This window comes from Aulostomus chinensis, chromosome 17, assembly GCF_037954235.1.
Source record: "Aulostomus chinensis isolate RoL2024-O1b breed Wild chromosome 17, RoL_Achi_v1.0, whole genome shotgun sequence".
Taxonomy (NCBI): Eukaryota; Metazoa; Chordata; class Actinopteri; order Syngnathiformes; family Aulostomidae; genus Aulostomus; species Aulostomus chinensis.
Genome location: NC_141336.1, coordinates 14,963,244 through 14,988,750, shown reverse-complemented (window position 1 = coordinate 14,988,750; position 25,507 = coordinate 14,963,244). Strand labels below are relative to the sequence as shown.

At 40.4% G+C, this 25,507-nt stretch overlaps 1 protein-coding gene across 2 annotated transcripts; it reads left to right on the top strand.

Moving 5' to 3' along the window:
- The first annotated feature begins 1,762 nt into the window (after nucleotides 1–1,762).
- Nucleotides 1,763–19,766, top strand: tunar (TCL1 upstream neural differentiation-associated RNA). 2 transcript variants are annotated; one of them, XM_086182524.1, is made up of 3 exons: nucleotides 1,763–1,900; nucleotides 12,844–13,221; nucleotides 18,565–19,766. In XM_086182524.1, exons 2-3 carry the CDS (start codon nucleotides 13,150–13,152, stop codon nucleotides 18,748–18,750), a joined length of 258 nt encoding a protein of 85 aa, XP_086038650.1. In that variant the 5' UTR covers nucleotides 1,763–1,900; nucleotides 12,844–13,149; the 3' UTR covers nucleotides 18,751–19,766. The 2 variants fall into 2 exon arrangements, with proteins under 2 accessions (XP_086038650.1, XP_086038649.1); XM_086182523.1 differs by lacking the exon at nucleotides 1,763–1,900 and adding an exon at nucleotides 12,420–12,466.
- Nucleotides 19,767–25,507: the final 5,741 nt, after the last annotated feature.

Genomic DNA, 25,507 nt, shown 5'->3' with positions numbered 1-25,507 from the left:
TTTCTGCAGATCAATAAATCTCTAAAACATTTCAAGACAAATTTGTTTCAGCTGTCATCCACTGTGATTTCTATCAATGCAAAGATGCGGGAATAAAATTCCGGATAGAGCGTCAGGATTCCCCTCTCTTCTGGAATCTTAAGTAAAACATGCAAACGCTGCATATGATTATGAAATGAGACCTGAAACGTAGCAGCGAACTTTTGATACCAGCGCAGTCAGCAGCAGTGAACGACTGTAAGATTAATACGGAGGACCCTTCTCCTGATTGCGTTAGGGCTGCCTGAACAGGCCGTTTTAATAATGCATACTCACTCATGCATATTCTCAGCGCTGTGTCAAGTACAGCGGAATTAAACAAGTTTATCATCTAAAAATGACATGTTCCCTATCAGTTGTTTCCCCTGAGCAGTCAGTGGATGGCTATTCTGCATTTCGCCTATCATGAAGACTGAAATAAGACGTTATCGAAAGAGAATTATTAATTTCCTGCTGGGGTTGATATCTTCACAGCTTAATAACTATAAGGGGCAATTTTGATACGGTGGGTGGGTGGGTGGGGGGGTTCTCCTGGTGGACAAGTCAAGCCTTCTGAGGCTAAATGGATAAAAGTGTGATCCTGATTATTAAATAGAAACGTCACCTCACGCTTCTATCAGACTCATTAGGAGGTGACCACGTAAAATTCAGCTTAAAATCCCTCTTCTGTGTTTAAGAAGATTAAAAAAAATAATAATAATGAAGATAAATAATTTTAAACCCAGGCTCACTTGTCAAAAAAAAAAAAATTGAGGAAATTTCGCTGAGAGGGCTATTAAGGGAGTGAAGTGGCCATCTACTTTCATCTAACCTTCATCTGCTGGTAAAATGTCAAACAACAGAGGAATTACTTGCAGACAGGAGATGGTATAAATGTTATTGAAACAACACAATTCACCCCCCCCCCCAAAAAAAAGAAATACAAAAAAAAGGAAATGACCTCAACATCCCAGCGCTGTGTTATGTGGTGGCGATGGTACAACATGTTAGAAAATTACGTGCCGGCGCCGTGGAGACAATAACAACACGACGCGAGTGAAGATCCGTCTGTGGCAGAGACACGAAACCCCAACAATCCAAGGGTGAATGGAGGTTGTTTATTTAGTTGTAGAAAAACTTGATGGTATTTTTATTCGCCGAAAGCCTCTTGAGATGAGATCCTCTGCTGGGAATGGGACTCCCACAATATCCGGTGCTGTTTGTTGGCATCGACCTCCTGCGTGGTGACTTTTTCGTACGAATGTAACTCATGTGCTTAAGCTCGAAAAGTGCTGTAAAGCTAAGATGGAATTAATATGACATGTTTGAATGCATTTTTCCATTATTTGACTGTCTTTTAAGGGAAACTACATTTTATTCTTTTGTTACTTATGGAAGTTCATAAGCAAAAATGACAATAAAGGAAACACTGAAATCTTGACGTTAGTGAACCAGGGAATTTGTGCGCAGACCACAAAAAGGATCCTAAATGTCTTATTGTTGTCTGTACTCCGTCTCCTGAGAGGCCAATGTCACCTGGCTGGAGTATAAAGGCAGGAGAAGAGTTGCATTCTTTCTCTCCTCACAACTCGGCAGCTCCCCGGCTGTGTAGCCCTTTGTTGCAAGTTCTTTAGTTCTTGTAAGATCTTGACTCTGATAAGCTCGCTACCGTGTTACATCCTCTTAAGGTTTACTTTCAGTTTTAGGTTCTTGTTTGCTCAGTTATTTTCCAGTTCTTACCACCAAACACGATGATTATGAGAACTTCTGCTCCATAGTTGCTAGTCCCACGCCCTCGAGACATTTCCCTACTTACCCGGGGCTCGTCCGGGACCGAAAGGATAAAGAAGCTGGGTCATTGTGGTGCAGGTGGGGGAGACAGGTGAGTGCTGGTCTGCATTTCATCCGTCCATCCTTCCATCAGGCATCCATCTCGTGTTATTTTTTTATGTTTTGTACCCCTACAGCTCTCTGTTGGGGAGGAAGGCATTTCAGGATCTTGGTTGCTCCTTAAAGGATTCAAACTTGGGGTGTAGGAGTAAAGAGTTTCAGGGGAGAGGGAGTCGGGTTTGACTCGGTGGGAACATTCAACCTGCTGGACCCCATGCACATCCTATTCATTTATGATGTCATTCTTAATTTTTGCTTCATCTTTTCAAGTGTTTTTCTGGGTCACAGCTTTTCACAAGAGAAAATAAAATGTTTCATTCATCAGCTATCAGTTGAATAAGTGCTTTAATTGTTGATGCAACTAAAAGAAAAGAAAGTTACAACAAATGTTGACTATTTGAAAACTTGAGCAATGTTGAAACTTTTTCATCCTCCTTAGACAAGACAAGGACTCATTAATGGACTGAATCATTTGAACGCCATACATCTAAAGCGCTCACACACCCTCTGGCGAAAATACACAAAGCTGGCATAAAACATTTACTGTGGTATTGATGAAAATAAGATCTGAACACAGGCCAAAGTTGCGAGCATTGATCTTTCATGTCTAGTCGGTGTTTCTTTGTGTACAAAAAAAAAGGGAGGATGAGACTGGTGTGATGGTCAGAGAGATGAGCAGTTATTGCCCCGCGGGATCTGTACGATTGTTAAAGCTGCTAAATCACCTACAGCGACCAGAGCAGGCAAATGCAAACCCCCAAAGATTCCTTATTTCATTTTTAATACCTCCAGATTGGATCCATCCAGGATTGTGTTGCTGTAATCCCTTGGCTCGATATCCCCCCCGTGTTCAATATGTTAATGTCTCCCACCAAATGGATCATTCATCAGACAGACTTGGCAGATGGGCTTGCAACCGTTTCAGAAAAGACAGATGTATCAACAACCCTTTTAAAATCTCTGTGTGCCTTTCAGCCGTCAGACTCGCCATCAATAGAACAATAAATGCATGTATTTGTGTGTTAAACAGAGGATGTATTTTCAGCAGGATCAAGAGTTTTATTCCAGGCGTATGAAAGATGGTGCACAGTGGAGGATGAACATTACATTGTCGCTACCCAGAAAAAGCAAATAGAAAAGGAGCTTTTGTATGTTTGAATTGCCAGAATCATTTCTCAACGTGTTATTTTTTTCTTCTTCAGCCAGATAATGATCTATTTCTCAGTTCCACAGTGTCCTACTTAGCCTACTTATCATTGCTTTCAGTAAGTTGGAGAGAAAATAATCATTTGATGTGGAGGATGCCTCTACATCGCGCTAATGCTGCTCTGTCCTTGATTATTATCCTTATTATTTAATAGCTTACGGCTGATTCAAGAGCGAGATTTCCATTGCATTTTTATATATGAGACACTTTTATGGAACAGCAGACAAACACTGTTAGTTGTTGACTTGAATAAAAGTGCTGCGATGAAGAGGAGGAAAGGGTTGTGGGTGAAATTCACCTGGATATCAAATCAATGTTTTGTTTTTTGTTTTTTTTCTTCCCTTTTTTGCAAACATTGATTTCAAAGAGAAACAGACAAAGGCTCTTCTCTACATTCAGATTCAGGCCGCAGCATCTCAATATTGAATAGCCTGTGAGCTATTATGGTTTTGTATTCAAGGCATGATTTATTACTGCACCTTCTGTTGCAGCATCAGAGCCGCAGCAGACAGCGTGCTATTTGAGAAACTTTCCAAAATAAAAAGAATCAAGGAAGCTGCTTTTGCTCTGTATTTCTATTAATCAGTAGTTTCAGGATAATGAGACTGATTTATTTTTCTCTCTTGAACTGTCGGCCAAATGACACATTATTATTTGAATACGTTTTTCCATAAAACATTTGAAAAATATCTCGTGGAAAGTTATGCAGAATTTTTCCTGCATGAAGTTACAGCAACTGGAGATGCTGCATTTGCTGGAGTCGGGTTTGAAAGGCTCAAGCTAAGTGCTGGATATTCCTTTTATTCTCACTGGGAAATACATTTTTTAAAGATGTTTGTTACATTATGGATGGTTGGGGTAGTTGAAATATAACTAAATGAGTAAAAACATCTGCAAGCATCAGAAGTCTCACTCCTGTACACAGTAAATGCATTAAAGTGCAGTAATTACAAAGGTTACAATGCAAAAACATGATTGAACTTCTTGATTTATTTATTTATTCTTCCATACACCTCCCCCCTCCTTACTTTCAGCTAGAGAAACCATTCAATTTTCTATCTTTTATCATTTTTTTCTTTAAAAAAAAATCAGGTTTGTGACAGCTTTTTTCCATGTAATGGAAGTGAAATGAAAAGAATTTGTGAATTCTCATCTCTTTGACAACACATTTGAGAAAACAGAGAATCCCCGCCCCCCCCCCCCATGCCAAGATGACTCTCAGTATAACGTCCACAGACCTTCGTAGATAAATTGTATACATGTTAACTTGGAGAAATAATATTTCTGTCAGTTTTTGTTGTCTAAATAGTGGCAGGATCTCTTTTTGGAGGGGTTAAACAGCTCTTAGATTTAGAGTACGCTCACCCAAAGCCCCGCTGACAGCCATGTTTGAACTGAGCTCCATTCTGCCTGTTCTACTTTTCAAAGTATTCTGCTCTCAGGTTATTTTAGCCGCACACAGTTTCACATAGCATTTTCTCTTCAGGAAGTGCTTTTTCTAGTTTGCAGTCGAGTAAAGAGTGCAAGAGAAAAGCCCACTTATTATAATCTCTTATTCATTCTATCATTTACACTCAAACACACGCACCACAAGAATCGGGACATCTGCATGGGTGGTGTCAGCAGCTATGAGCCATATATCATACATGTGTAAATGTCAGAAGAAATTTCCATAAAGCCAGTTGTTGTTTACTGTGGCAATTGAAGTTTGGAGTGTCACATGCCTGCTGGGAAACAAAGATGGCCTCCATAACTGACTTTGACAGTAATGGGGAAGGAGCTGAACATCAAAGCCGATTGTTTCATGCTTCTTCTTCTTCTTCTTCTTCTTCTTTTAAAAATCCAGACCATCTGACTGACTGATGATGAGGTTTTGTTTGTACTTCAGAAGTTCTGACTCTATTAAGCTGCGTATAGTCAAAGGGTTATATATATTTGAATGTATTTACATGAGAAGAAAACACTTTGAAAGTGTATGTGCTGACCCACAGACGTTTCAGGATGGGCTAGCACATCCACTCCTCTGTCGAATATTTGGAAGATCAAAATGAAAGCTCTGTCGGGTGTTCCAGTTGGACGGCGAGCGGCTCCCAGAAAACAGGCTTTCATGTGCTCAGGCTGACAGGCTTTTGATATAAGGAGTAGAGCCTGAGATTAGGCTCGCAGAATATCAAGATGGCCTTTAGAGGAAGACAGAGGAGGAGAGGAAGGCACAGTGGGAGAGAAAGGTGTTTGCACCTGATGTTTAAACTATATATTTATGTTTAAAATACACTCTTCGGGGATGTGTCTTGAAAGATCTATCAAGATGTGTAGTTAAAAAACACAAATCACGAAAGCTTCTCTATCACAGATATCGGAAAGGAACACGTTACTCCGTGTAAAATGCCTCAAAGCCCTCATTAGTATCCTTGTCAGCTCCTTTTTTGGCTCCTGCATTGATATAGACAAAATCTCTAGAGAGACAAAGAGTGTCTGAGCATCTCAAAAAGCTTTATAACCACGAAGAAGCCACGTTGTCCCTTGTTTTCTCACCGCAATGACGCAAATTATCACAGATGTCCGCCAAGGTCCACATAATCGCTGAGAAATTAATGAAAATAACAAGACAAGAATTCATTCAGGATTAAAACTCTTATAAAAAAAAAAAAAAGAACAGATCCTGAATATCTGATTGATTGACTTATTTCTGAGTACACTGAAATCAATATCAATCACGTACAGCCTGGCGTCAGTACATTCACGTACTCTGATGTACAGGGTCGTAACGCAGTAGAATTGCCCTTTCTGTAATGTTAATTCAGGCATCCGCGCACTCACATCCCAGTCATGCGGATTAACCGGTTAAATGAGGGTGACACCGTATACTCCAATACACGACAACAATATGGAACAACAGTCGCTTTTCAGGTCTTAATTCATATGGTAAAGAACCATAAATGTGAACCATACGAGGCAATTACGAAACTGTAATCACGAGTCATAGTGGTTAACTGTTACTCCAGTTGTTCGCGTCATAATGTGAATTCAGTTAAAACCACGAGCGGTGAAGAAATTATGAAATAATTTACAAAGAGGAGGGGATGTTTTTCTCTATCTGCTGTAACTGCTTGTATGTAGACAATCATACATGTGGCAAAAGTAATAATAAAGGTCAATGAGAACATCCCAAGTACGGAAAATAGAGGTGGCAGTAATGTGGCCCAACACTCAGTCAGTAAAGACCAGCGGCTCCATCAGCCAGAAGCTAATAATGCAGCAGGTCATGAAGGTGGGAAACAGCACGAGTCGTATTATCTGAAATATTATTGCATAGAATGGTACTGCCACTGATCTGCAATAAAACAGAAAAGTCTTATTTGTTGCCGACAAAAGAGAAAAAGTTTGAATTGATGAATCTGGTCTGGGCTTTTTTTTTTCTTATTTTGAAACATTTTGATGAAGTATGTCTTCGTCTTTTTTTTTTCTTTCATACAAATGAAATGTTTATGTATATAATTTTAATGCAAGATGTTTTACGACCAATGTCAACTTCACTAACACGTTCCTCAGTGAAGCACACCTTCAATACTATATTTATAATCACAGTATGCATGATATTTTCATCAATTTTAATGGAACACAACATTAAATGTAAACCTGTACGTAATTCAGATGAAACACATCATCTTATGGGATTGTGAAGCCTCATGTTGAAATAACTGAGCGCCAATAAAAAGGTAGTTTTGTTGCAATCAAGCAAAAAAACAACAAAAAAAACCCAACAACATTACAGCGTCCATGTCTGGGTCATTTAGCTTTTTCAGATATTTTCATTTATCTTGTTCCATCAGATTCTGAGCTACTTGGACCAAGAAACAGAAAAATAAAACAATCAAAAATCAATCTTTAATGGCTTTTCTTATGTTCAAGTCATTTCACACGCGTGCGCACACACACACGCACACACACACACACACACACACACCTACACACACACACACACACACACACACAGATCTTATTAGGACAGGATCAACAATAATGCTTTTACATTGTCCTGCCTCTGCTTTGGGCTCGTTCATCAGCGAGGAATAAAACACGGTTCAAATTCTGAACTTTTACTTCACTCATCTCAGAAATCTCTATTAGTGAGGGACAGGACAAGGAGAGCAGCCGTCTGGCTCTCTGACTGGAGGACACCCATATGCTGCTGTCATGTTCTCCACTAATTAGGATTAATGGCTGCCATGACACGGCTCTTCTCTGTACTCTCATGCACCCACTCACAGGATCCCATTCAATTTCCCGTCGTGTCTCTCTGCCCATCAAAAAAGAAAGGAAACAAAAAGAATAAAGGCAGTGCGGAGATTGAAGTCTTGTGGAGATCTTTCTTTCAAGTCTTCCCAGCACTTTGAGTTTTTTTAAGACCCTCAGCCGGTGTTTGATGTTTCTTCATGGCACAAATACCAAAGGTTTAGACGACTTTTAATTTTATATTTCTCTCAAGATCAACAGAAGGAGGGGAAACCATCCTGTTGAGCGAAGTGCTGAAAACTTTGTTTGTCTACGGCGTAACTTCTTTCTTGCTTGTCTTTAATGGATGGCGTGGCAGTCCTGAGCAGTGTTCTCTGAAGGACAAATTAGACAGTGCAAATAAAAAAAAAAAGCACAAAAGAGAGCAGCTGTGAAGAGGAAAACCAGACGCATTAATTGATGATTACTTCTCCACTAATCTGGATTGTGAAGACGCTCAGACTCCATTTACTTTATCCTTGAAACTAAAGCAAAACTCTTACACTCCGAGTGTGCTTATATATGTGTGTGTGTGTGTGTGTGTGTGTGTGTGTGTGTGTGTGTGTGCGCGCGTGATATTCTTTTACACTAATTTGCAGCAAGGCCTTTGTGTCCTTCGATCTACCTCATGAAAGGTGTGCAGTATCTTACCCTGTGAAATTAATTAAAGTAAACTCAAGGCTTTCAACGTTTCAGATCTGACAACCTCTCCAAATTCTGTTGAGCTTACTTCACACAAAATATATATCTGTTATTCCCTGGCAATTTCATCGTTAGGGATGTTTTTTCTGCTGGGATATTGAAATTAATTCTTTTTTATAAGGTTAAAGTTGCATGCAATTATTTTTTGACACTTAGGGAAGGGGGGGGGGAAACAAGCTGTAAACTGACATATTTTCAGGGTTTAAAGTTGTTAATAAGCTTGGAAGTAAATGCCTTTGAACACACCCAAGTGGCTTGAAGTGGCTTCAGTTTTTTTCTTCATAGACGCTGTAAAGAAGTGGACACGGGAAGCGTGACATCACTTTTTTGAACTCTTATTTTCAAAATTATGGTGTTTTGGTTGTCACCATCTTGATTTTTTTGTATTTATCTATCTTTTTTCAGACCTGAGCATATGTAGACAAGGGCCTTGTCCACACGGAGACTAAAATGTTTTCTGTAAACATGCGGCGCCTCAAGAAATGTGTGTGTCCACACGAAACCACTGAAAACGCTGTATTATACTGTATATGCCAGGCCTGTAAGTGGCGCTGTAACGCTGCCACAGAAATAAACCATAAACAGAAAAGAAGACTCGTGCGATGTAAACAAACAAACGTAACCCGCCACAGCGGGGGTTAGTGCGTGCGGGTTAAGGGATTTGGTGTCTACGGGTTCATTGTCACAAAAAAGAGTTGGGTTGTAAACATGGATACGCAAGGGTGGCGTCTTCAGGTTTTGTCCATTCTGGGACCGCGTTTCAAAAATGAACATATTTGGGCTCCTGAAATGCCGGTGCCATGTGGATGAGACTTAAATATGATAAAAACTAAAACTGAGGGATCTTTCTATGTGGAGTCTCCATGTTCTCCCTGTTCCTGCGTGGGTTCTCTCTGATACTCCAGCTTCCTCCCACAGTCCAAAGACATCAAGAGAGGACGAGGCTGATTGATACTCTAAATTGACCAAAGGTGTGACTGTGAGTGTGAATGGTTGTCTGTCTCTATGTGTTGGCCCTGTGATGGACTGGTGACCTGTTCAGGGTGAACCCTGCCTCTCGCCCGGAGATGCTGGGATAGGCTCCAGCCCCCCTGTGACCCATAACAGGAATAAGCGGAAGACAATGGATGGATGGATGGATGGATGGCCCCCTAAACTCTATCCTGATTCTTCTTGTTGTGACAATGACCTGTCAATCACAAGGGAGTGCCACCCTAAAGCATGATGTTCTTTTTGCCTGTTTTACTCATATTTTATTAAATGCCTGTCATCCACATCAAGGAACACTTGAAACTCGTGTCTACTCACATTATGGGTCCTCTTGGAAGAAACCCTCGCACCCTTCAGCACCATGGACAGTGACCCTGATGACTTTCACAGTTTTATTTTTTTTTATTCTGAGAGACATAGGCAGTGCTTTTTAATATTGCGGGCAACAAAAACTTTTTTGTTAATGTTAATAACAGTTTTTAATTTGAAAATTTTGATCTGTCAAAACTGAATTGACAATGCAATGCAATGTTTAGCAGATTAAACGCAGAATGACAGAAATCTTTTTTAGAATTAAGCACAGAATGCAGATCTTATGAGTGAGGGGACGTCATGCATCGCTGTGTCCACACGTGGCAGTGTTCGACATAAACATAACACCACGGCACAGCGGCCGTCTGCATTATGGGTCATACAGGAAACACAGGGTTGATATCGTACGCATTCGAAAATAAAAAGATGCTTTCAATACCATTTGTTCGTTCATTCTCGACCAACAGGGCTAAAGAGTTTCAAAAGCCCATAAAATCATTAAAAATATGTTCACTAAAGTACTAAATCAAGGGAGAATAATGGCTTCACATCAGTCTATGGCGTCTGACCATCAGATGAATTGAAAGTTAGATTTTTCTGTCACCTTTTAGAGTTTTTAGCTTTTTATTTGTCCCAAGGAAAAATATCTAGTATTTTGAACTGCTGCATGTTTACCAGCTGGTTGCTAATTTCCCTGGTTTATCACAGGATGTTGAACAGGTAACTTAGCACAGACTTGGTCACGGTTTTAGTATCTAAACACGAAGCTGCCGACGAGAGAGGCCGATGCGCAGAAGTAAAGCTTCGGTCTACAGAACAAAAACAATGACATCTCAAATTTATCCGCAGGTTTGGCTATCGGATAATGAGAAAATGGAATGATTAATTGTTATGAATGGCCGTGAAGGCAACAACAGTCTATATTTTAATCTTCATGCAGGGGAGGATGGAAAACCTGCAATAAAATTATGCACACCAGTGGCTTCAGTTCAGAGGGAATGTTTCCTTTACATTTCCATATTTATTGCTGTCCATTCCGGGTCATTTCATTCGCAAAACAACATCATGCCTAAACTCATTTGTCTGCTGCTGTTCACATTCTAAACAACCCATTCGCACAATGAAATATCGTTTAAAGGGAAAATCTATCGCCAAACTTTTATTTATATTCAAAACCTCTGAGTTTGCACCGGTAAAATGAAAATCTACAATGTCGCTGTGTTTCTTTAAGAATCAGAGAAACAAATGCTGGATCCGGATGCAAAAATAAACTGTCGTACGAGGACACAAGAAGCCTAACAGTAAAAATAAAAGCCTTTATCCTGTCCTATTTAGTGGAATGATATATCCCTCATAGAAAGCCAAATGGCTGCGATGTGAATTGATTAATAACTACAAATATTCAAGCAGTGAAACTACTTATTTCTTTAAATGAGGAATGAATGGCCTGGCCTGGGTGAGTCACTTCCTCTGAAAGACAGAAAGCGCCTTAGCGCTCACAGCTGGCATGAGTCACTTTTTCTAAAAGACATAAATGCGCAACTCAATCTCAGAAGCTTGTGTCCTTCCCTCTGGCTAAGGTGAGACAATTCTAAGGGACAGTTGACTCTGGGTTCTTTTTCGAGAATGGTAAATTTCCTGGTGGTTATTCATCAGCGTAACCGTTACACAGGTCTTTGACACTGATGTGTTTGCACGCCTGAAGGATGGATAAGAAAGTGCTTTACGGCGAAGATATATGAAGGCTGCATGACGAAATGTGTGTGTGGAAAGAGGATCGGAGGTGACAAGTATGTTTCACCTGACAAACACGAGCTGCTATTGTTGTCAAACACATACACACAGAAATTGGTTGACTGGTGGTTTAAAACATATGTAAACATGAAAACAAGTGAAAACTTGACCTCATCGTAACATAACATGATTAACATAGATTTCCAGTTCATACGTTAACCGAAACAGGTGGCACGGTGGTGCAGTGATCAGCACTATCACCTCACAGCAAGAAGGTTCCGGGTTTGAGTCCCGGCTCCAGCACAGGATCTTTCTGTGTGGAGTCTCCATGTTCTCCCTGTTCCTGTGTGGGTTCTCTGTGGTACTCCAGCTTCCTCCCACAGTCCAAAGACATCAAGAGGGGACGAGGCTGATTGATACTCTAAATTGACCGTAGGTGTGACTGTGAGTGTGAATGGTTGTCTGTCTGTATGTGTTGGCCCTGTGATGGACTGGTGACCTGCCCAGGGTGAACCCCACCTCTCGCCCGAAAGCCACTGGGAGAGGCTCCAGCCCCCCCCCCCCCCCCCATGACCCTCAACAGGAATAAGTGGAAGAAAATGGATGGATGGATGGACCTTAACCAAAACTTCTAAAATTACATTACTTGTCCTGATAATGTTAGTGTTAATTTCTGCAATAGGTAATATTGCACGCATGCACATTCATTTCCTTGAAGGGTATTTATATAGACTTACATGTATTTCCTGGAGTCAAACCTCTAACTTTGACCACTGACTGAAAAAATCAGCATTTTACTACTTGGGGGCCACAGCTTTTGTCCCCAATCACCCATGCCATCGCCAATTACTGGTCTTAAATCTGGTCTGTATTGCTGAAAGTGGCTTAGGTCAAACACCCCAACCCCCCACCATTATACACACATACACACACACACACACACACACACACACATACACACACACACACACACACACACACACAATTCTCCAAACATACCAAGAAGACCCTCGCCCCTCATCCTGGCCTCTGTCACAAATGCTTCTTGTCGTGAGGCACTGTGTGACTCCCTTGAGTCGGTTGCCAGGCAACGGCAGCTGCATTAATATGCGCGGGAGAAAGGGAGTAGGGGATACCTCTGTCTGTGGAGCAAAAGCAACCGCGACAGCGTCAGTGTTAGGTGACGGGTTCCTTCACAGCATCCCCGCCTCTTCTCTCTCTCTCTCTCTCTCTCTCTCTCTCTCTCTCTCTCTCTCTCTCTCTCTCTCAGCTGTCCAGTGTTTGCGCTCTGCTCTGTTAGTTAGGGAAACACACTCAGCCAGTGGAGCACAGGAAAAGGTATGTCAGGTTACACACCATGTAGAGCAAGCAGGGGTTTCCATAACTTCAGCAGGGCTGCCTTTTTCATTTTATTTATTTCAGTATAAAACATTTAAAAGCCGAGACATCAGCTGCACAAGTTTTACATCTCTGAGCAGCTTAAAAGTTTGATTAAAGAAAGAAGATCTTTTACAATAATTATGAAGAGATTAGAGGGCTGTAGAGGCGAAACTGAAACTGAAAATCTGTTGGGTTTTTTTTGGGGGGGGGGGGGGTTGTAGAATTTAGACAAAGGAGGATAGAAATGTTCACATGAAACAGCTTTGTTACCCTCCCACCCTCATCTGCTCATCAACTGACTCCATTCTTCAACTTGACATCATCCTTCCACACAGACTCGAAGAAGAAGAGGAGGAGGAAGAGGAGGAGGAAGAGGACGAGGGGAGGCAAAAGAACGAGGAGTCGAGAGGAGAGAGCAGTTTCAGCCCTCAGAAGGCTGAGAAGGAGAAAGTGACAGCAGCAAGAACTTGGCCACTAGTGAGATGAAATTCAGGGAGGAGACGCTGGAGCACTGCGGGGTACGGCAACCAACGAGAACCCTAAAATTGGAACGCCTGGAAGACGAGCCAGCCCTCTCTGGATCCTGTGCCCTTCCACAGCCAAAGGATGAGAGGGGTCGACTTTCACCTTAGTTGCCAGGGATGTCTGTGCACTACAGAAAGGTGTCCACCTCCAGCATGTCCAATGTTATGCTATTCCTGATGCTTTGCAAGGTACGTCTCCTGTCATCCCACATCATTTATCATATCCTACTGTAAAGCATCTTTAAAAGGTCAACTTAATAAATCTTTCAGCATTTTTTTAAACATCTTGACAGTTAATAGCTATGAATTTATAATGCCTCATGATATATTCTGTACAAATGTGGGATGTTTCCAGGCTGAGTTGTCTTTATATGAATCATTAATCAAGGAGGACGAGACACTCCGGGTGTCAGATGATACTCTGAGAGATTCAGTTAGCCGACGTGGTTATTTTGTCCACCTGCTCCTCCGGGAGTTTCTCCTCAAGCTTGTTCTTAACAGGTTTGAATGTTTCTTATGTAACAGCACAGAGAAATGAAAGTCTTTCCTTTAGCTATTTGGATCAGATGGCGAGCTACTGTACTTCTTTTTTTTCCTCTGGATTTATGGAATTCGATTTTAAAGCGAGACACACACGAATGCTTTACGGTAGTTGGGTTAGGGGCTCTCCTTTTTCAATTTAAATTCAATTTAAGATGCAACTTTCTACACGGCTCAGTTTTTATGAAAGGTTGTTTGGATGTTTTTTTTTTTTTTTACTTTATATCAATTATCTTCTGTATTTGTCCTCAGACGAAGCTTGATCATTTCCTCACGTTACGACCAATTGGCCACACTCACCATCAGTAATATTTCATGTCAGATCTTTAGAAGTTTAAAAGAGTCACTTGTTCGCTTGTTTCTTTGATTTCTAATTTATTTCTAACATGTATGCATGTGTGCGTGTGTGATGGACATGCGCGTGTGTGTGTGTGCTTGTGCGTGTGTGAGTGCACATTTGGGAGGGGTTGAGATCCTTTAATTCCAGTTTAAAACAATGCCAAAAGCGACACTGCTTGTCAGACTCGGTTAACGTCTGGAGTGGTTTGACATGCGCAGGATTATTCAAGTGGCAAAAGGTTTCACTCTTCACTGATCTGAGGATGTTAGTTTCTATTATGTGTAGCAGGAGTGTCCGGATTTGTTGTCCCAGGTATGGTATTGCCCCCCTTTTCTCTCTCGCCGTCTGTCTGCTCTTTTTATACAAAAAACAAAATTGCTGCTGGCTGTTACTGCACAGATACCAGGTGTGATTTTGTAAGACAACTCAGAAAAGAAAAAGATGTTGTTTTTTTTATTTTCAATGAAGAGTTTATCCAGGGATAATACATGCATGATATTGAAATCCTGTACAGGCCTGCCCGAGTTAAGGCACAGGAGCTCTACTTGACTGACAGCAGAAATCAATACCAAGATAGCAAAATCCTCTTTACCTTAGAATAGCACAGCCGAATTCAATGAGGATTGTTAGTGGAGGACTGGCTGGAGTAATAATCTCTTAATTCCATGTGTTAAAGCCACATTATTATAAAGACAGAGTCATTTCTGGCTGGTCCTGACAGCTGTGATCCCCATCTCACATTGTGCAGCATGACAGAGAGAGAGAGGAAGTCATCGTGTGCGGTTAAGGATTATGGCACTTTACAGGACGCCTCTTGAAACAGAGCGCTCTCTCTTGTACACTGTACAGACAGACTGTTGGATGAAGAAGCACTGGATTGCATCCAGAGGAGTTGACGCACAGCTGTACTCGTCGCTAAAGCTGTTTCCTCAGCACCCAGATTTTTGGCAGAGCGTTGGACCCCACCTCCACCGCCGTCACTGCCACCCTTCCTCCTCCTCCTCCTCCTCCTCCTCCTCCATCTCCTTCAAAAAAAAAAAAAGAAGAACCCCGGGCATCATTTTTCTCCCCTTTCTTTTTTTTTTTTTTTTTTTTTTTGCTGAGCACTTGTTTATAACAGCAGCAAGCAGGCATATTCATGCATGAGAGCGCATCCAGGGTGCCACACAAAGATCTCCATTCAGGTCGAGGGAAGCCCTGTTTATAGTGTTCCCCAGGAGAGGCAATCAAAGCCCATTGTTACAGATCAGAGGAGGAGGATGCACTTTAGCACAGAAACACAGCCTGATGGGATTTTTATGTACGTCAAGAGCACAATGCATGTCGATGATTGGACTTTCATTTAGAATCACTGTGTGGGATGTTCAGCTTGTCAGAGAAGAAAATCTTTGTGATGCTCTTACCCTTATAAATAGGTGGGAACAAAGGTTCTTTTGACTTTTACAGGAGGAGAGGCCATTTACAGATGGCTGTAAACAGAAGGTATAGATAACCTGTAGTCACATCCACAGCGTCTGCCTTCTATAACTGACTCAGACTCCCCACGCTTGTGTTTGACTCATAAAATCGAACATTTCTGCAGCAGCATTGACTCTTACTCAGTAAGTTTCATCAGTTTTCATAGGATTCCTTGTCCGTAAACGCACAGGTTGACATTGACACTGATATCATGTGGAAGGGCGGGGGGCATCTCTGAAAGGCCCTGGTCATTAAAATCTCTTTGTTTCAACTTTAAAGCAAAAGACTTTCTGAATAAATCAAACTGAAATTAATATTTTTATGCTTTTAGTTGAGATCCTCTGCCAAAACCTTTGCATTTTTTTGTGTGCAAGTTTTAACCAATTTCAACCAAAAAAGTAACCTTACGTCTACCTGCCAATCAATCCAGCTTCCAGTGACTGCGCTCTAAGGTACATTAGCTTGCTAGCTAGCCAAAACGGTACATCCGTGCGTGTTTGTCACTTCAAAACCTGTCTTCTTTCAAAACAGTACCAAGGTTGCAGGCCTGCTGGCTCAAACTTACTCATGTTGAGGAAAGCGGGATGTGTGACTGTTTCAGTAAATACACGAAGCACAGTGTGGGCTTCATCTTGCTCTCCCTGATGGATGCTGCTAACCTTACTTTAAGGCTTGACACGCTCGGCTATGTAGAATTTACAGCATTCCTATAAGTTCCTCCCATGGTTATTTCACGTCTCTCAATCCGCTTTCACTTGGAATTATGTCACAAAACAGCAGTAAGAATCTTGAAATGCTGTTTTAGCTGGACTTTTGGATGATAGCTTAAAAAAAATGTGTAAAATTGAATTCATCATGATGTTTGTTGATAGTTTAAGAAATTGTATGTTTCTGTTTTCTTGTGTATAAGATAGACGGTACGTCTCCATGAATATTTCAACACTTTTGTAGGAGATCCTTGTTGTAAGCGAAACCTCATGTCAGCCAAAGAGGCAGCGGTGTACAAAAGTAGTACTTCAGGTAATGTCTTTTCTTTTCTTTTTTTATTTGGAAGTAAAAAACATGCAGTTGCATCTAAGCTTTTCCCCATTCCATGGTTTATTTTTAGTCTACATTAGCTTACATGTAGTTGGTGTATGAAACCCACTGACCCGCAAAAGGAGCGCTTTTCTCCTGAGAGGTGTTTAGATGCCAACTTGCACAAGCTGCTGTGCCTCTGGGCTAAAAACATGCAGCTAGTTTCTAATAACCCACCCCCGGGGTACACAAATATACACACACCCCTTGAAATATCACACGTGTGCTAACGCTCCCAGAGACAGAGCTGATGAAATACCACAGTTGAGTAAACTTTCTGCTGTCTTTCTTCGCTCACTGCGCTTCTGGAAGGTGCCCAGCATGTCAGTCCAGTCAAGAAGGTGGGAAACGACTGAACATATTAAGAGTAGTTTGTCTGAATAAATAGTTTAGCGGCAACTCCGCTCTTATCATACTTTAAAAACAGACAGAATACTAGTTTCTACTAAGTATCTCACTTTTACGTAAGAAAACAAATGTGTACAATCATGTCTAAGACAAACCCATTGTCAAGTTTGAAAAATCAATAAATAAAAAGAGTAAAAAAAAAAAGATAAAAAATGAGGGACATATATAAATATGCATGTACGTACATTTTCCACAGTGGTTTAAATATGATGTGTTCAATATTGCACGTGTATGTGAATATTTATATATGATATACCATAAATATACTATGTTTTCCTGATCACAAGTAAAAATGATGCATTTACTGAACACGCCAAAATGATTCATCCTCTAAATTTGCATTTGAAATATCAGACAAAGTGAAAATTTGCTATAGAACCTAAACATAAAACAGCTAACTAAGCCATAGGGTGCATGCAAGTATGAATGCCGTCGATATGTTATATAAATGAAGGCATAATGAATATATTGACTGATTATGGACATTTTTTTCTTCATACATTCAACCTTGTGAATGCAAAAGGATTTACAGTAGTTTGATTTTTGCAAGTTAACTTTAGATTCTTCACTGAATTCCTTTTCTAACCTCAAGAGACATCTGTGTTTTCCCCAGAGAACGACTGAAGGTACTTCATTTTTTGATGGAAAATCTCATATTCTTGAATAAATCATAAAGGTATGAAGGCTAATACAAAACTTCATGCCACATGTAAGATGCAGCCGAATTATTTATTTACCACTGACTACTACTGCTACTAGTCTTCATAAAGTTGTGTAGAGTATGTGTGTTTGTGTGATTTGAGAAAGTGTAGCTGCTGTAGCACAAAGGTCAACTCACATTTTACTGTAGATTGGAGATCCATCCATCCATTTTCTACCTGTTATCCTGTTAAGGGTCACCGGGGTGGGGGGGGTGGGGGGTGGAGCCTATCCCAGCTGCCTTCGGGCGAGAGGTGGGGTTCACCCTGGACAGGTCACCAGTCCATCACAGGGCCAACACATAGAGACAGACAACCATTCATACTCACAGCCACACCTACGGTCAATTTAGAGTATCAATCAGCCTCGTCCCCTCTTGATGTCTTTGGACTGTGGGAGGAAGCTGGAGAACCAGAGAGAACCCACACAGGAACAGGGAGAACATGGAGACTCCACACAGAAAGATCCTGTGCTGGAGCCGGGGCTCGAACCCGGAGCCTTCTTGCTGTGAGGTGACAGTGCTGACCACTGCACCACCGTGCCGCCATAGATCGGAGTCAAAAGTGAAATTTGCTAAAAACACTTTTCATATTTTTTCTCTTAGAGCCAAACAGCCAAAGCTTTTTTGAACTTGTCAAGTGTCAAAGACAGATTTTGAAATCTGTTGGAACTGGTTGAAACAAATATTCAATCCTCAGAAAATAAAACCAAAATCCCTGAACGCATTTGGCTCCTTTGGTCCGCATTTCTTGTTGAAACAACCATAATTGCGGGGCGGCTAATTTAAATCTTCATGCTTTTAATGTTCTCACATGCCATTGTGCTGATTAACAACAAAAAAAACCCCATTAATTACTTTTTAATTATTTTATTGCCAACTCCTCATCAATGGAAACTTACTTGTTGTTATCGCTGTCCAACATTTACTGTCTTTAAAGAAAATCTATCCGGCTGCAGAGACTAACACATGGCCTGTGTTTTTCCTTTTCTCTCTTATCTGTTCACTCCAGACTGGTCTGAGACGAAAACTTCAGACTTTTCCAGGGAAAATGGTAAACACTGTCTACAGTGATGAGGAGAAGGGAATCCAAGACAAGGAAAGTAAGGAGGAGACCATCTTGGCCATGTTGGGCATCATCGGGACCATTCTCAACTTGGTCGTCATCATCTTCGTCTACATCTACACGACCTTGTAGGTTCCTGCATTAGTAGGCAGCTCCTGTCCTTGCTGTCGCAGTGATGTCGACTGATGGGAGGATGATTGAAGACCTTCTAAATGGTGAATGGGATCTAGGACTGGGTATTAGCCATACGGCATTCATCCTGCATCACTTCAAACAACTGAGACAACAAGAAACTGGGCTAGGATTGTCCAGAATTTCCTGACTTGTATATCACATGCATGAAGCTAATGAAAGACGCTCAGCCAGACAGGCTCAAAAGTTGCTGCTTCGATTAACGCAGGATCATGAAAGACTGCAAAGAGCCTGGACGCTTTTGGAAAATATTTTTCAGATGTTCTTATTATTAACTGAAATATGGAATTATGGAAATTTATCTGATTTGGTTTCAGGCAACAAAAGATGAAGATGCACAGAGCAAGTAAATGCAGGTTTCTGCAGTACTTTTGCTTTTCTCAGTAAAACACAGGAGACGTGTAGAAGAAAGATTTTATTCCGCTGGATTTCTTGTTATTTTTATACTGTTTTCCTCACAGTTTTCTGATTTAAAAGAAGCAATTGTGGATTGCATTTAATCAAGACTAAATTCACTGATCATCTGGAAATTACTTTCAATCTTAAAATGATTCTTGGTCGTTAAATGTACAATTTTACCGAAAAAGTAGTCTTTAAATGGCATTGTGTCACTCTCAAGTGTCTATTTTGCTCTCCACAATGGCCGCACTTGATATTCATGAGAAATAAGTTCAAAATGGCTTGATAACGATTTATTAGTCAAGCGTTTCTAAGGCAGCATTTCAGCCTTTAAGACTCATCAGAATCGGAAAAGGTGAACTGTTGTAGAAAATAGTGTTTTGAAAACGTCAGCGGACACTGAGGCGCATCTTATCTGGAGATGCTGGAGGAAAAGAAAAACGTGTTTCGCTTGCTTGCTTCTACTGTTAATTTAAGCCTGTGTATCAACACACACACACACACACACACACACACACACACACACACACACACACACACACACACACACTGAAACAGATTCATGGCTCATTATAGTTTCACACTTTGATCTGTATGCCCACAAGTTCACACTGGGGTTCATTGAGCTTGACAGCTTCAGATGGTCAGCAGACAGTTTTTCAGATATTCTATCTTTGATTCAAATTGTAGATGTGTGCATAATGACTGTATGCCTTAAAACATGTGGAAATTCTTATTCCCATGAAGTGTACAATTATCAGGTTCTTACTACTTTGTGAAAGGTTTATTGTGTGTATGTACAGTTGAAAAATCATGTTTTCTTTGATTGATGGAAGGACATTCAAGCGGTTAATTTAGTCACAGTCTCACTTGACATGGAAAGGATTCTTAAATTGTTAGTCTGGGAAATGAGAGATTTGGGTTATTTAAAGACCCTTTGAATGCAAATGGCCAAAAGTGATTTGAGTTTACATTCAACATGTACATAATAACCAGAGCAAAGGGGGAAGTCAGGAGATTTCCATACACGGTGGCAAGTCCATACAGGGAGGGTGTTGATGGATTTTCACTTTTCCAACACAACTCAGTTCAAAAATAATAATAGTAATAAAAACAGGACCATGATGATCCCACGTTGTTAACCTAACCTAGTTTTATAGAAGTGGTAACTTTAATCAAAACATCACATAACAAATGGACATTTGGAGCAACAGGACTTTGGTCTCTGACCCAATTTTGACCTGAACGTCAACCGAGCCAAGTGCCATAAAAGTCCACATATAGACATCGCATATTTACACCTCCTAAAACATTCTCAGCGATGATTTTTATTATCGACGGAGAAAATGATGTGATATGGGCGATTCATTATCAGAAAAAAAAAACTTCAGGAGTAAATGCATGAACATTTGGAAGCCAACTTTGATTTAATCTGTCATAACATCACAAATGTGTGAATGTTTTGAGATGTACAGAATAAAAGACGGGTTGTAATAGACCCAGAACTGGAAATACGACAAAACAGCAGAAAATACTTACGTAATTATGAGTTGATCGGAAGTTGATATTGTACAAATTGGATGTACATGGTGTTTGAACTGCAAATCTGCTTTTTTTGTTTATTCATGTGCATCTTCCGACATATAGAAAGATAATATGAGAAAGATGAAAAAGCCTATAAATAGTGGTGTACAGTGGCTAGTCAGCAGTGTGTGAAATATTATGGTAAACAACCTCATGATTTCAGAAAGTGCCTGAGATCAAAGTGTCTCAACCTCATCAGTGGAGAAGTGAAGAAGGGGTGATTTTCTGTTTGTCGCACAGACAAGAGAGGGGAAGACACGTCCTGATTCCCTCCTCTGTCTTCATGATGGGACTGGATTTCTCCTTCATAGTCTGTTTTCAGTTTGGTGCTCCTTCTCCTCTTACAGGATAAGGAAAAGGAAAGTTTGGTAAGCACATGTATAATGAATGTATTCATATTTGATGTAAAAGTTGTTTATCCCTGATATCCTTATGGTTTACTTATCTTTCCTACGGCTATGTAATCTCTGATGTTTTATTTATGTGTATGCTAAATCTATTTACACACTTGTCTCTAACAGACGCAAGAGTTAAAAAGTTTTTTCAGCCTGCAGTTTTGTTAAGAAAATATAATAAATACATATTGAAAATGAGTTACATGCTGTGTTCTGGTGTAGATGGACAGTGATGAGTATATTCAGCTTCATGCAACCCATTAGCACCAATCGTTAAATCGGTTTTGAAATAATTCATTTTGCATCACGAATTTGAAGAAACCTGAAACTATTCACACGCTTGAAAATCTATTTTCTTCTGCATCTGACAGCTGTGCGAGATTACAACAGCGCCTAAGAAGACCATGGAGGGAGAAAAACAGAACCTTAAAGAGTTTTCAGCGTTATATCCAGCCTGGCATATTTCTCTGTCGAGCTGCAAATCAATCTGAAAGATGGGGGAGAAATGGAAGAACACAAAATAGAAACCAAGTCATCCTGAACAATTTATTCTTATTCCATCTTCTCTTGGTTTGCATCTTTTAGGTCATATATGTGTCAGGATAATTTCCCACTCCATTAGGACAGCTCTGTGCCTGGAAACCTACTGAGATAATCGTGTGGTAGGAAGGGGGAAAAAAAAAGAAAGAAAGAAAACACCTCGACTCTACTTTTCTTTTAAATCTAATAGAGCGGGAAGTGAAGCAAGAAAAAAATATTTGTTTTAGGAACCCCAGCTGCTGAAATTCACACACGCCTGCTTTAAGCTATTGTTTCACCTGGATCTGGGAGGCAGCCAGCACAGCATTTCACAATCATTCCCTCTTTTGACGCTCAACGCTGCACGATGAACAAAGTACCAGAGATTGTTGTGCCACGCAGATGCACGATCCAACCGAGCAAATTGCCCATGCAGACGTTCCATCTCTATCTAGCTGAGCTGACATCGTTTTGATGGTTTCACAAAAAAGCTGCGCAGGCGATTAATCCATCCACCACACGAGCCACACCAAATCAACAAGACATTCTCGCGGCAGGCAGTGTCAGGCTCTTTCTATTGTTATTCAAAGGCAGTTCAACCAGTGGTGGCAGCGCACATTAAAATTGAATGTGTTGCAAAACAGAAATTCCAGCAGGACACACATTTACAAGCTTTTTTTTCTCTCTCTCTCTCTTTTTTTTAAAGAATAATCCTATCAAGACATGACAGATGATTTCATTACAAAATATTCCATCAAATATGATCACACTCAATGTGGAAGTAATTCTGCTCGAAAAGGGTCAAATGTAATCTCTCTCTTCTTTTTTTTTTTTGTCTTGGACAATTTTGCTGTAATCAAATCTGAACAGAGGAAGAATTGGATTGCATTTCTTTTAAACACAGAAGTAACAAAACATAAACAAGAATCCGGTGACAGCTGGAAAAATGGGATGCTATTTCATGGCTGCAGGTTTTGCGCACACTAAGCTTAAAATGAGGAGGGAAAGCGGGATCATTTTAGATGAGACTCACATGTGCTTAGATATCTCAGCTGCAGCAGATGAGCTATTCGGGTCTTCTTCTTTTTTTTTGTCTCTATAATACCTACAGTTTTAGGTGGGTGAACTTACGTTTGCTCAGACGTCACATCTACAGTACATGAGCCCAAAGTCATGACGGATTGATTTATAAGGTTTCTAAATTTGCTGTTCTTGAGCCAGATTGTGTGAACTTGCACCATAATAGATTAAATTAAGAGTTGTAGAATTCTAATCGTAGCTATTTGATAAGAGGATACGCCACATTAGACAAGGCGCACAGAACTGGATGAGCTCTGATAGATTCCAACTTGGCTGCACATTTTGCGCAAGTGGAGATCGGTTCCATTGTTCTGTAGTTTTTTTTTTTACACTATGATAAACTTCTTTTTTTTTTAAAGGTGATCTGAATGGACTAGAGCTTCTTATGTCACATTCCAAACCAACAGGGGGCAGCATATTCTCAGAACTGTGGGATATCCAAACTTGTCAATCTATGTTCCACTCTGCAGTGGTAACTAGATTGATATTTATAATAGAACCAATACAGATACGGTTACCTGGTTCCTGGAATTTGATTGATATTCAACTGTCAGATGTACTCTTGGGTACCAAAATTTGATTTATTGTGAATCAGGACTCGGTAACTCTGACAAGTAACTATATATCGGATAATGATTGAAAGAACAAGATCGTAGATTCAAGTGACTAAAATAAGTTTCGTCAGTAGGGAAGAACAAAGTAAGAGTAAGTAATTAAAGCTTTAATGAACACTCCTCTAGCACAGCTGTCTTTTATTAGCACTTTCTTAAGAACTAAAGTAGTGTTAGGAGACAAGACAGACCAGCACGAGCTCCATTAGGATCTTACAAATGATCCCTTTAAAAGCAAGACTGACATTAATGCGACTTCATAATCCAATCAGTTTTTCAAGACCTCTCAAAATCATGGTTCAGATCTTCTAAGACACTACAACGGAATCTTTGTAAGTAGCATTAAAACAAAGTTTAGACTGATGGGAATGTCAGTTTTGTAAGTATTTAGTCAGGAATCAAAGCGCTGGGCGAATCTAAACAGTAACTGATGAAGGTGTGACAGGCAACATCCATTGTTTTTAATCTCGAGGGAAACATGAATAGCCAAATCGAAGTGATCCAGCGGTGACGTTTCTCAGAAAAACAAAAGCACCAGCGGGCATTCCATCATTCAACTTTATAGTCAGCTGCTCAATATAGTATCACCATAATACACCAGGATATGATTTTGTCAACTGGAAAAACTCAGCACTTTACTTTTAATATCACTGTCACTATTGCCTACATTCTCGGGCAACAGCTGGGTGAATTTTATGTGGTTGTCAAAAAGTAATGCAGGAATTGCAGGAAGCAAGTTGGGGCAGGCAAGTAGAAGCCTCCTTGCCCCGTGGCCAAGCACTGCAGACTTGACAAGAGTATTTAAGTGTATTTAAAAGGAGCATTTGGGGTAAAATCATTCTTGAATATCATGCTCAAAAACATAGCGAGAACAAGGACAGGTTGTTGCGATTTTAAATTACCTTCAGTATGTCTAGTCAAGGTGAAGTTAAAAGAATCAGGGAACAAAGCAGCACTTTTTCTATTTATACACACGCGCACACACACACACGCGCGCACACACACACACATGCACGCGCGCGCACACACACACACACACACACACACACACACATAAAAGTCAACCAGGTTGGAGTTGACTCCGGAGTATCAATGTCGTGACGTCCTCGAATCCGTCCGCTGCCAAAATCCTCTCGCAACTGAAGATCTGAGAGGATTTCCCCACCAGATGTGTCCTATATAGATTTCCTGTCACAAAGGGTGCACATATCCAGCTGTCTTTCTTCACATTTATTCATGCAGAGAAATAAATCCTGTGATCAAAATCGGGGAAAGGGGCTTGAAAGCCGTGACAAATCCTGATATAAATGTAAAACTTAAGAGAGAAACTGTCAAAGTGTCAGGTTCAGCTTGACTGTTAGGGATTACAAATCTTGTTGTTTTTTTTTTCTTCTTTCTGTTTCTTTTTTTTTTTGTCTGGGAAATGTTTTGACTGTTGTTATCTGTTGGCCACGATGGCTGCTTTAGATCACAAATGTCTGGGGTCCCCAGGTGACGTATTGTTGTAGGTACACGATGCAAAGGTCACAGGTCAAAGAATGTGTGCTTGAAAATTCCGAGACTTCCAAGAACTTAACTGGACCTGTTTCTCAAAATCAGAATCAACTTTTACGTGGGATGTACATGGAATCTGTTTCACTGACTTAATTACGGGCTGGATTAAGGTAAACAAACATCAAAATTACTATGTGCAGGTAAATTATTTATATTTTAAATATGTGTACAAAAAATTAACAATGAATGTGAGAGGAGGACAGAAGTGCAGTACGATACAGAGTGCAAAATGGGAATAAATGTGGAATGATGATAAATATTTATTTACACTAGGGAACGGAGGGGCAACAGTGCAGTGCAAAGTGAAATAAATATGGAATCATGAACTACAAATATGCATTTGTGAGCGATATGTCACCTAAAAGTCACGCGAAGGTGTGCAGTTATTTGCCTTTCAAGACTTTTCAGTGAACTCACAACGGTGCCCCTCTAACCCACGCCCCTGCATGATGATTCCACAATTCAGGAAAAAACACATCCACATCCCTTTTGTAGCTCGAAGCTAATGGAGACTGAGTCATACAGTAAAATTGTCCAAAAAAACAAAAAAAAACA